The sequence below is a fragment of the Rhipicephalus sanguineus genome, chromosome 7 (assembly GCF_013339695.2).
Source record: "Rhipicephalus sanguineus isolate Rsan-2018 chromosome 7, BIME_Rsan_1.4, whole genome shotgun sequence".
Classification (NCBI taxonomy): domain Eukaryota; kingdom Metazoa; phylum Arthropoda; class Arachnida; order Ixodida; family Ixodidae; genus Rhipicephalus; species Rhipicephalus sanguineus.
This window is the reverse complement of record NC_051182.1, coordinates 78,205,268-78,217,272: the sequence shown is the minus strand read 5'-3', so window position 1 is coordinate 78,217,272 and position 12,005 is coordinate 78,205,268. Positions and strand designations below refer to the sequence as shown.

Sequence of the window (12,005 nt, the reverse complement as noted above, 5' to 3'; positions counted from 1 at the left end):
GACCACATGTTCCTCACGAAAGAAATGCTTGAGACCAGTCATGTCTGTGTAGCTCACGAACATACTTAATTAGAAAATAAAAACAAATGGGACGGAGACGGTCATGTGTGCCGGCCGGGCCGCTAGGAACGGTCTCAAACGCCGTATACACCATGCGTTCCCCCCTCCTCCCCCCTCCCCCCCCCCCAAAAAAAAGCCGCTACCAGCGTTGTTGCTGCTGTACGCCTGCTCGGATATACGGTATTGTGCAAACCTTCTTTTAAGGACAAGGAAAAGTCCACACCGGTATTGCACCGTCGTGCGAAGGCTTCCTATTGACGTTATTGTGATTATATGGCAATCCGCTAGCTGGTCGACAAGCGGAGCAGCGACTCCCATTAAATGCAAAAATGACAAGCAAGAACCGCTGTCAGCGAAGTGTATAAAGAGTTGTCCTGTGAAGAAGCTAAAACAAGCCCCAATAAGTTGTTTTGGAAGGAAACTAATTCACTTTGAGCAAGAAGGGCAAAACTTTTAAGATACTAACGGACACTTCATTCGACTGAAACAAAATATGCCACAGTTAAGAAAGTTTCCAGCAGACATTTTCGTGCATAGGCGTTTGCTGCTACATTATATGGATCTATAACAAATTTAAGAATGTATCGAAGTATCTTAAGATACAATTGACCGATTTCAAAAATCATACTACGCATGCGCCAAACCAGCGCGACGCGAGTCCCCCTTGCGGCGAATCGACCCAACTAGTCTCGGTTGGAAAGCAAAGCAGACGCTGCGGCAGTGACGGCAGCGTGCGCAGTTTCTCTGCGGGTATACTGTACGCTGTACGCGTGATTTTTCCAAGCATGCCTGCAAACTGTGTTGCTTTCGGGTGCACACAATACTATTACGGAAAGGGAAACTCTAGCTTCTTCCGTTTTCCATCGGCGAAAGTGAGTGCGAATAGAAGGGCTCTGTGGATATCCGCAGTAAAACGCGTCAACACGGACGGCTAGTTGTGGCAGCCGACAGAGCATTCCCGAATCTGCACTTTATTACAGGTAAGTTATTTCTGACACTTGTCATGACCATCGTGCTGTAAACTGGCCGTGTCAAACGCAGGCCGGCCTTCGAAGTTTGTGAACCACCCGGACTATGTACCGACAGTGTTCACTTACAGCAAGACTCCGGGCGAGGCTGCTGTACCGCGGCACAGTCGTCGCGTGAAGAGACAAAAAGACTGCGAACGTAAGTAGACGTATGTAGTACATGCTACGATAAAATCTGTACCACTGCCCGATGGCTCACGATGTTGCGTCACTGTGCATTGAGACCGATCAGACAGAGAAGAATCAACTTGGCTGGTTTATTCGGATTTGTGGAGTCCAAGATCCGTGACCGTAGAGCTTGATTGTTTTGGTTACTGTATTACGCTTCCCTTAGGCGCATGGACACGGTTCGCAAGGCGCCGTCGTGCCGACGTGAAGATGGTTTGTTACGTCGGCTGTAATCCGTCACTCACATTCTGCGCGCTAGCGTAAGCGCCGGCGTTGCACGTTTTTCAGGCGCTTCCCCCGGATTGTTAAGACAGCGAGAGTTGATGTTGCACACTTCTCTTTATGTTTTGGTGCATGCGATTTTTTCATCGGGTAGTGGCCCGAGTTGCACAGGGTCACATTGATATAATTTTATACCCGTCATTTGGGGGGGGGGTATGAAGCCGAACGGCCGAACTACGCACTGTGTTTCGTTATACCAGAAACGTGTCATTGTTCTACTTTGATATCCAACATTGCGGTTTATTAGCGTTACCGCTGATACACCTTAACATGACTGTATAGTTGAAATGAATGGATTTAAATGAAATGATTATTTCTACATTAATATACAAGGACAGCAAACATTTGCCCCACCTTAGGCAAAGGCTAGTCGAAGGTCCAGTGAATGAGCGTGTGTCAGGTAAATGCCAGTACAGCAAGGAATAAAGAGCGAAAGTAATGGTTGAATGCAATCAAACTGTTTTATTCTGAAACAGCACAGACTTTATTCGAATACAAAGAACTTGTTCGCACAAATAAACAATTTCTAAATGTATCCAAACATTGTTGCTTGGCTGTATACATGTTCATAAACCTTCGATCTCCCACTGTGCGGGAGCTGCCAACACGGGCTCCCACAAGGAAAACAGCCTGATTAGTGAATCTACAGACAGTCCAGTCAATCAAGAGCAGCATGGTAATTATCATTTAAGACATGTTGTACTGTGCTAAATGAAGTTCATTTGGTACACCACAACTTCATAAAAATGATTTATTAGCATTGTAATCCACTGAATGCCCCTTGTAGCAGGAACGGAACAAAGGAGGACTGTCATGACTACGCCCATTTCAACCCATTTATAGAAAAAAATTATTGATTCATATATGAGCCCATGACTGTCTGTTCCCCCTTTACTGTTTTCAGTAATGTCACATGTCACAAAGTCAGCAGCAAAATGTGCCAGATCTCTCATGCCAGTAATATTTGGAATGAAGACCACTGTTTCTAGAATGACCGATATAATGCTTGCCATAGCACACTTAGCATCAGTGACGAGCTTGTTTTTTACTGCAAGTTGACGCAGGAATGGAATGTCCAGAGCATGATGCTACACCTACAGGAGCATTACTGCCAGTCCAACCACCAGGGAATGGTGAGTCGGAAACTTCTGTGGTCTGTCGTCACGTTCTCAGTGTTCTCAAACAGTTCAGAAGTGAAAATACAAAGAACAAAAATGTTATAAAATATATGTAGCCAAGTTACAATGCCTGTGTGAAATAGCGCAAAATGAGAGTTTTTAAGGACATCACATTTATAAAGGATATGGCTATACAAAAAAGGAGGACTAGTTGAAAAGCTAGTTATCTACTGCTAATTTGTTGTCTAGGTGATCATGACACCCAAGTCTTGTTGCAACATAGTGCTCTCATTTTGCCTTTAGGTGAACCCGACACACCTATGAGTGGCACTGCACCAACTGACGTGATCCCTACACCTGAAGCATCTCGAGATGGTAAGTTCGACTAACTTTGCACTACTGTTCTAACGCTGTTACTTTTTTTTATGATAGCCGTTTTAGAAAAATATATAATCTGGCCACATTTTTAACATAGCTATAATAATTTGATATGTGCATGCAGCTAAATGAGAGTTATTGTTCAGGTGAGAGGATAGTAACAAAGCATTGCGAAATGTTTGTGCCATACTAGCCCTGCAGCATAGTCGTCAATTGCAATTGCACCACTATCACTGTATACAGCTGCATACACTACAGGCTTATTGTGATTTCTTTGTAGTCATTACATTTAGTAATGCCGCACTTAAGCTGTTTCGTGCACTATCTGCTGTGACTAATGAAAATGATGTATGATGCTTTGTAAACATAGCGTCATTAACGTAAAAAATCTTTAGAGGAGACGGAAGATAGAACTCCCAACCACATCTGTGTATGTCAAGCCTATATTTCATTATCGTCCATTTTTCTTACAAGGATAAGGCAGCTTTAGACAGAAGTATTTCTTGCTGTCTCTGCCCTGCATCCTTATGAAATGCAGCACGACGTCTCAGAACAGTTCGCATACTGAATAACTGTGCTGTGTGCCTTTCTGTACCCACTACACAGATTCTAAGCCAGGCCCCAGCCAAATGTGTTCCAGACATGACGAACAAGAACCAACTGTGCAAGAAAAAATTGCACTTTTACGCAAGACCATTTCCTTGCTGGAGAGGCGAAACGTCAAGTTGGAAGAACGTTTGGACCAGGCCATGTCACGACTTCTGACACTAGGCTTAATTGAGAAGTCGTCGAAGGATTGTTTATACTACACTGGCCTTCCTAATTATGGCGTTTTTCAAAGCCTGTTTAATTACCTCAAACCTCGTGCTAGTATGATGTCGTACTGGGGCTGGGAGAAAAAAACAGGAAGTGATGTTCGTGGCCGCCCAAAGGAGATTGAACTTGTCACTGAATTTTTTATGGTGCTAGTGCGCCTGAAAACTGGCATGGCAGGGAGAGAGCTAGCACGGAACTTTATGATGTCGCCAACCCAAGTTAGCCGTATTTTTGCCACATGGATAAATTTCCTTGAGCAAGAACTCGAGCAACTCACGAAGTTACCAACACGAGAAGCCATTGCACAGTACCTTCCAAAATCATTTAAGGGGTTTGAAAATACAAGGCTGGTTTTGGATGCAACTGAAGTTCGGTCAGAACGTCCTTCTTCGTTTCATGGCCAACGGCAGACATTTTCACCATACAAACATTACAATACTTATAAAGTCCTGATAGGGTGTACACCAGATGGCTATGTCGCCTACGCTTCCAGAATCTGGGGAGGATCAGTCTCAGATAAGACCATTCTGCAAAGTTCTGGGCTACTTGATCGCTTGCAGTCTGGGGATGCTATCATGGTAGATAAAGGCTTTACATTTCCTTATTTACCCCAAGGAATCACAATTTACAGGCCACCGTTTCGTGAGCCGCATGAGACACAAATGACACCTCAAGCTGTGGAAGATACCCGTCGCATTGCATGTGCAAGAGTGCACGTTGAGCGAGCCATTGCACGTGTCAAAAGTTTGCATATTCTTGATGGGGCATTCCCAATCAGTATGATTGACATCGGAGAACAGATATTTAAGGTGTGTTGCTTGTTAAGCAACTTTAAAAGGCCACTGATAAAGAATGCCCACTAGTTTCGAGCAGAGATAACTGGAGAAGGTGATTAATAAATGAAAGTTTGGTGTGCAGCTCTTGTCCAGTGTGTTTTTCCTCTTTGCATCATCTGCTAAATGCAAAGCATTTTTAGGCAAACTTATATCACTTTGACCGTATCTGTCTGTCTAGCCACCTATGTCTCAGTGCGCACCTGATCATCTCATTTTCTTGGTATACAGAAAAATTGGCATGGTAGGGTATGAATGCATGGCGAACGTGAATAATCAATCTTTATATTGAAAACGTAATACACTCGTCATGTACGTAATTACTGATGACACTGGAACAACGTGTGGCTCACACCTGCAGTGCTTAGCTCATGGCATGCGGGTATGTGCCACAGCTGTTTGAATTTAACACAGCCTAGGCCAGTCAAGGACCAACTGAACTATACACCTTACATACCATGAAAACGCACTTAAAAAGAAAGGCACACCATTTGTCTCATCTTGCAATTGAAATATAGGCGTGACAAGCACACAGACACGCATGCCACCTACCAGGCAGTAGGGGGTATCGAACTCGGGCTACCAAAGTGCCAAGCGAGCACACTGCCACTACGCTATGGTGGCTTTAAACTTCGAAGTCTATTTCCAACGCAAAAAGTAGGTGCTTCCACCAGGCAAAAAGCCATTGAAAATACAGCTTGAGAGGACCTGGGGACCATACAGGTAGCAGCAAAAAAAAAAGTCTGACTTAACATCACTTCATAATAATAATAGCAACATCATACAGAGCAATAAACATGAATAAAAAAAAGGTAAGAATACAATACAAAGTGAAAACTTTTTTTGCCATTATACAAAATACAGCAATGCATGGAAAAAAATTGTGTGGTCAGATAAATGCGCATCATACCATAACAGTTTTTTATTTGTTCTGAAGAAAAATCCGTATTTGCGATCTCAATTTCAACAGTGGTACATTAAAACTTAATTGTGAAGCCACGCGATTTATTACAGTGGGTACGTGATAAGCGAGAGCAGACCTCCCATAATTTGTTCGTGCTCGCGGTGTTAGTATCCGCTCGTTTCGCAGGGGATAAGGTCTTGGTATTTTGTGCGTAAAGTGCAGAAGGTTATTTTTATGCATCTACAGAAAAAGTTTGTGATCATACAATTTACTGGCTTTAAGTAGATTGTGTTTGATAAATAATGGATTAGTTGGTAGGTCTTTAGGGTCACCAAAATATTTATCAAATATTCTAAGCACATTGGTTTGCAATAGCTCCAGTTTTGCATAATTCATAGTAGTTTTATTGCCCCACACTACAGAACAATAGGGCAGACGGGAGTAGAAGTGAGAACAGTATATTGCCTTCTTTAGGTGCAAAGGAATCATATCAGATAATATGAATAAGTCAACTGCTTTGCTTAGCTGTGGTGCAAGTTTATTAATGTGTGTATTCCATAACACATTTTCTTCAAACCACACTCCTAGAAATTTTTGGCACTTTACTCATTCTAGAACAGTGTCCTGAAACGTTATAGAAAGTTCAATGTCACATGGTTTTTTGCTGGATTTAAATAGAACATAATTCAATTTCTTTATGTTCAGTGCTAATTTATTTATATGAAGCCACCTATCAAGCTGAATTAGCTAGTCATTTGTCGTGTTTTTAAGGTGGAGAAGTGTATGCGCTGCAAAAAAGACATTTGTGTCATCGGCGTAAATTACCAGCTCTGGTGAGTTAGGAATGTGAAACAAGTCATTTACATAGAGCATAAATAATAAAGGCCCAAAATTGACCCCTGAGGCACTCCTTGTTTTACCGTAGTAGGGGAGGGGGGAAGAGGAGATAACCTCACCAATTTTTACACATTGCTTTCTACAAGAAAGTAATTTTTTAGGAGATCTAAGGAAACCCCGCGAATATCATAATCATGAAGTTTCAGCAGCAGAATGTCATAGTTGACGCAATCAAACGCTTTCCTATGATCAACAAAAAGAGCAATACTGTAAAGCTTACAGTGTCGACACTGTAAAATGCACATCTAACATATGACCAAAACACAATAAAAACAAGCATACCATTTGTCCTACCTTACAATTTAAATGTAGACGTAACAGCACACACACACACATATGCTCCTTACTAAGCAGCAAGGGTGTATCGAAACCGGACTTTCGAGGTGTCAGGCAAGCACGCTGCCACTGCGCTATGGCGGCTGCTAAATTAGATTTCTTTTGCAGATCACTTAAGTTTCCTGATTTTCACTAGGAGGTCATCCCGAGGTTCACACACATAAAATCCTCGCTGGAGCATCTTGTGTGACACATACTGCCCACACGTGTAAAGCTTTCCTAGACGTTTCACACGTTTCGTGAGTAGCTCGGGCACAAGCGTGTGCCGCATAAAGTGTAGCAGTAGAGGAAGGATCTCCTGCTCCCAGAAATTGATGTCGAAGTCTATGCGTTCGGCATTAATTTGGTGGGGCTCGGTTGGGTTGCCCGACTCAACCCACAGAACGAAATCGCACCACTTATGTCCCGTAACAGCCATCTGTCCTTGCACTTGGTAGAAATACTGGTGATCCCTTTTCAGAATAGCTTCACCGTCCTGGAAGGTGGAGCAGAAAGCTCTGTCGGCGCAGGCTTCTTCTCTCGTCAATCCTCGCTTGGAAAAGGGGCATTTCACCTCGAGAAGGCCTTCTTCTCCATTCACTGTGACAATCCTAGCTGGCGAGGCTGCCACAAATGGATACTTATTATGTACATGAAGGCCAGTCTCAAGGACTTCGACAGTGCTGTCAAGATGCCTCAAAATAGCTACATACGCATCGACAGCATCCTTTTCATGGACTCGCCCATATACAAGTGCTTCGGACACTGCCCTATCACTAGGATAGAGCAGCGTTTTAAGAAGGCCCTCAGGCTTTATACACCGACATATCCTCTTAAATAACGATGCTGTCAGACGACCAATCCTGGCTGTATACCAAGATTTGTTGCTAGCTTGTCCTGCTGTTTGGATACATATTCTGTCCCTGTCCTCTTGACATAGGGGCTTCACTGATGCCAAGTATGCATCAACCAGTGCCATAGCACCTTCTCCCCGCAGGTCCTCATTATCATCAATTAAAATCTCTGACGGTTCATCAATATTTTGAGGTTCTTCATTTGCTGGTCCCAAGTACCGCAGCACTTGAAGTTCCGGGCAGCATGCCAACAAGTTCTCTTTCAAACTTTCCACGTCAGTTTGGTGCGGTGGGACAGCACTTGGTCTGTACGGCTTGTACTCCCTTTTCTTCTTTTCATATGGTGGCTTATTTATCATATGCTTTCTAAATGTGATCTCCTTCAACGGCACCTTAGGGGCTGGCTTCTTTGCTGCATTAAACAAAACGCGCGTAAGTTGTGTAACAGTTAGTTTTCTTGTGCTTTCAATTATACACAAAAAAACGAATACAAAACCAACCTAGTTTATGATTTCTTTTACGAAAACAAAATTCGTTCATTTTCTGTGCAAAGCACAGTTTATATATGCAAGTTCTCATTCATGGGCTGCAAATTTGAAGGTGCTCTGTCAGTTAGGTTGTTATTGCTGCTGCTTAGAAATAAACTTTATAAGTGAACATGTCTTTTGACGATATGGTTCCACTAACGGATGCATCCGTTTGCAATGAACAAGCTTCATGCACTTTTGAATGCTTTAGACTACATCTACTCTATATAATAAGGAGTATGATACCTTCTGGGGGCACAATCCATTTGCATGGCAAGTCCGTACACGAAGGCGGTTGATTGCGCCCAGTAGTCGCCAGGTCGGCGACGCTTAGAAGCAGTCCTGCGACGTGTTGTCATGTCTCGCTGCGTCTGTCAGAGAAAGCGGTGCAGATTACACTCATATGAAGACACGACGGGCTTTTCTGATCTTAAAAACCACAAAGCGTTTTCTTTTCTTTTTTTCAATTTTAAGAATCTACAAGCGAGCTATATACAACGCGAGCCTTTAACATGATCAGCCTGCCTTTCTGAGGGAGCAATAACATCAAGTGGAGTGAGACAGCCTAGGTAAACATATACAATAAACATGTGCTTATTATAACGAGGGAACAGCGCACGCTGTTTACGCCAGCGAGATGGCTCCCTCGAACAATTCAAACCGAGGCACGCGAGAAGTACGGCTCGAAGCAGGATTCGGTGCTTTTGTTCATGTGATAAACGGCAATGTTGGCACACAAATACGGCCGCAGTTGCTCTTTCGCTCTCGACAGTTGAAGACTCGGTCGTACAGCTTTCGTTATAGCTACATACCTAGCTAACATATCTACATCGCAGAAATATACATACAGTACAGAAGCGCTTTACCGTTCGCCCGAACATGTCACTGCATTAAAAAGAAACGAACTTACCCTGCGATGCACTGGCAATAAGCGCCGATGATGTCACCCGTTGTTTTCTCGTACCACGCCATGACCTCGTACACGCTGCCCGTCTTCATAGATGGCTTACAAGTTCCTCTTAGAAGTCCAACTTCTGGATCGGCGGTAGTCGTATTGAGCATTTGATTGGCCACGTAACCTTCATCGTGTAGCGCCCAACCACGATGCGCCTGGCGAACGGTGGATGTGTGAGAGTCCAAGTATTCCCATACGCCGTCGCAGCTCACGGGGCACTTGGACAAATTTCGCGTCCATCCCGCGTTTGCAAACGGGATGGGCACATTATTCTCTTCAATCATAATAGATTTCAGCGGAAATCCGATACAACTGAGGCGACGCACAGCGCAAATTGCGAAGCTACACAGAGCACAGGCCACTCGAGCTGCACGCCAGCGTAAGCCTTGTTTTCCAACCGAGCGTAGTTCCTAGGTGTTCCCTGTAGGCGGCGCGCACAATTTTGAAATCGGTCAATTGCCAAATATCGTATCGGATACAATTATTACGGCAGTATTTTGTATCTGTATCTCCAATACTTTTTGCCTGAGTATCTTGTATCGTATCGCGATACAATTTCAAAGTATCTTTGGCCAGCCCTGGAGAGAAACAAGGAACAGATATGGGCAGACAATGAGGTAAACTGGCTGGGTACTTCTTCACCCAAAAAGCAGTTCGCTATTGAGCTTACGGTTCATGTAGCACTGTTCTTTATCGTCACATCAACTTGAGCGTGTTACACATATGTGCGTTTTATATGGTTATAACGTGGAGTAGTTGCATGAAAAATTATGTGGATCGTAAGGTCTGTGGGCAGGCCGCTGATGTTGCAAGGCAGACGGCAAAGTATCCGTCCGCATCTCCGCAGTTGACAATTTATCCCTTACCCCGCCTTAATGCGAGGTGGCAGTGAACATTGACACATTTAACGCGGGTGAAGGCCGACACCCTGTGAATCTTTAAGCTAGGCATTATTTTCACAATCATGTGCACTTTCGAGGCAAGCATAGCAATGCGGTATATCAGTGAAGACAAATGCGCCTCTTCCTGTGATGGGTAATTGCCCGATAGAACAACCTCGCAGAAGTGGCTCCAGATTCCCCTGTAGTTTACATTGCAGGACACGCTACGGTAATGGAGGCAACACTGTCTTTGAATGGTGATCACGCAAATAGTTTAGCTGTACACTCGTTTCGCGAGGCATCTGGTTGTCCTTCAGCAGAGCCCGGCCATTTTCTGCGACACGTCCCATAGGGTCTCGGCGTCATGCTGATTTCCAGGAGCAGACGTTGGCTTGCAGTCTGCGAACGCCTTCCCGCTGATGCCTTCCACCTCCTCCGAGACCGCCAGATGTATAGACGTCTGCGCTCCGTCCTCGACGCTCTGTTATTAGAAAGAGTACGAGTCTGGTTAATTGCGGTTTTGCGAAGACGAATGACTCCGGGCGGCAATACCAGTGCACATGTGACTAAAATTTCCGTACCTTCGGTACTTGCGATAATGCAAATAATTAGAAATAACAGATCAGAAGCAAAAATTACGGCGCTCATTGTTTCATACTCAGAACATATGCTCAGAACTCAGTTCATACCACGAACATATGCACACATAGCGTGACAGCAAAGAAAAAACAAACCAAAGGAGAAGGCAAGGTTGTTTGCGCTTCGTTGCAATATTACGGTCCGGTTGGAAACAAATGAAGCAAAATTATAAAGGAAGGCCAGGACCTCTGGCGACATGTAAGTGAGGGCTCACAACTCTGTACGCAAACAAGAAATCACGATGGAATAGACCAGGGCAAACGTGAGAGAAAATATGAACAAGTACAGAAAAGAAGAAAATTATGTGGCTTCCAAGCGCTGTGGCGAGTAATGCTGCGAGTTATTTTCGCCGATGTTGTTTTGTCACAGCACCGTTGGTCAATCTCCTAAGAATCACCAGTTGGCGCATATTTTACTGTACGCACCATTGGCGCTTATTTTTCACAGACACCTATCCCTATGATGTAGGTATTTCCGCGAGGGCAGGACGATGGTGACAATTACTGGGTGATGACGACGCATGAATGCTATTGGCCGCGACATCGAGCGGAGTCGCCGCCTGGCGGCTACTGGCTGAAGAGCACCTAGTGTGGATTGCTCCCTGCGTCGTCTGCTAGCCACGTCGTGCTTCCATGTGAGTGTACGTCCTGCACGTTCTCAAAGGGCGGTGTGTTCTGTCACGTTAGCGCGAGTTTAACTGCTCCTACGTATACCTGACATGGTGTACAGAAGCAAATGAGCTTGCTCGGCTGGATGCGCATTGTAGTAAGATCAGTGAGTGCGACTTTCGAGAGGGCTGTGTATTGGTGTCGTACCCTTCGTTCGCCAGAATCATTTCAGTGTTGGTGCCGCTTTCTGGTTCAAGCACGTCGTAAAGTGCGCTTGGCATAGTCCCAAACATGATGCGCATTAAATAGTGTGTCAATGCAGCGTTTCAGCGACTCGGTGGTAAACAAAAACGAGGCTCATACAATTTCGCGTTGTTGCTAGGTGTATAAATGCGGCACTGTAGTTCATGATGAGCTGTAGTTGTGCTTAAGATGTCCTTTTAATCTACAATCGTGGTCCCGCTACAGCGAAATATTTCTATCAAGTGAAGTCTGATACTTCGGTACTCTAACTGTCCCCTAAAAAAAGCCGACAGTGGAATGACACAGCAGTGATAAAACAGAGTTGCCGAGCGCAATTTCAACATACAGCGAAATTTATGTAGAACCACCCGTGTACTTAGATTTAGGTACGCATCGAAGAACCCAGACGTTAAAATTATTCCGACGGCGTGCCTTACATTTATGTCCTATAATTTCATGCAAAAACTCATCCTTTTTTTACATTATCTTGAGCGTTTGT

General features: G+C 44.2%; 2 protein-coding genes across 2 annotated transcripts; one reads left to right on the top strand and one right to left on the bottom strand.

The window, feature by feature from the left end:
• Nucleotides 1-2,584: 2,584 nt before the first annotated feature.
• Nucleotides 2,585-4,714, top strand: LOC119400736 (uncharacterized). Its single transcript, XM_037667713.2, has 3 exons — nt 2,585-2,671; nt 2,960-3,031; nt 3,641-4,714. Exons 1-3 carry the CDS (start codon nt 2,605-2,607, stop codon nt 4,711-4,713), a joined length of 1,212 nt encoding a protein of 403 aa, XP_037523641.1. The 5' UTR covers nt 2,585-2,604; the 3' UTR covers nt 4,714.
• Nucleotides 4,715-6,929: 2,215 nt separating this feature from the next.
• Nucleotides 6,930-9,419, bottom strand: LOC119398795 (uncharacterized). Its single transcript, XM_037665611.1, has 3 exons — nt 9,091-9,419; nt 8,427-8,509; nt 6,930-8,065 (listed from the first exon to the last, which is right to left on the bottom strand). The coding sequence occupies exons 1-3, from the start codon at nt 9,417-9,419 to the stop codon at nt 6,930-6,932; spliced, it is 1,548 nt and encodes a 515-aa protein (XP_037521539.1).
• Between the last annotated feature and the right edge of the window lie 2,586 nt (nt 9,420-12,005).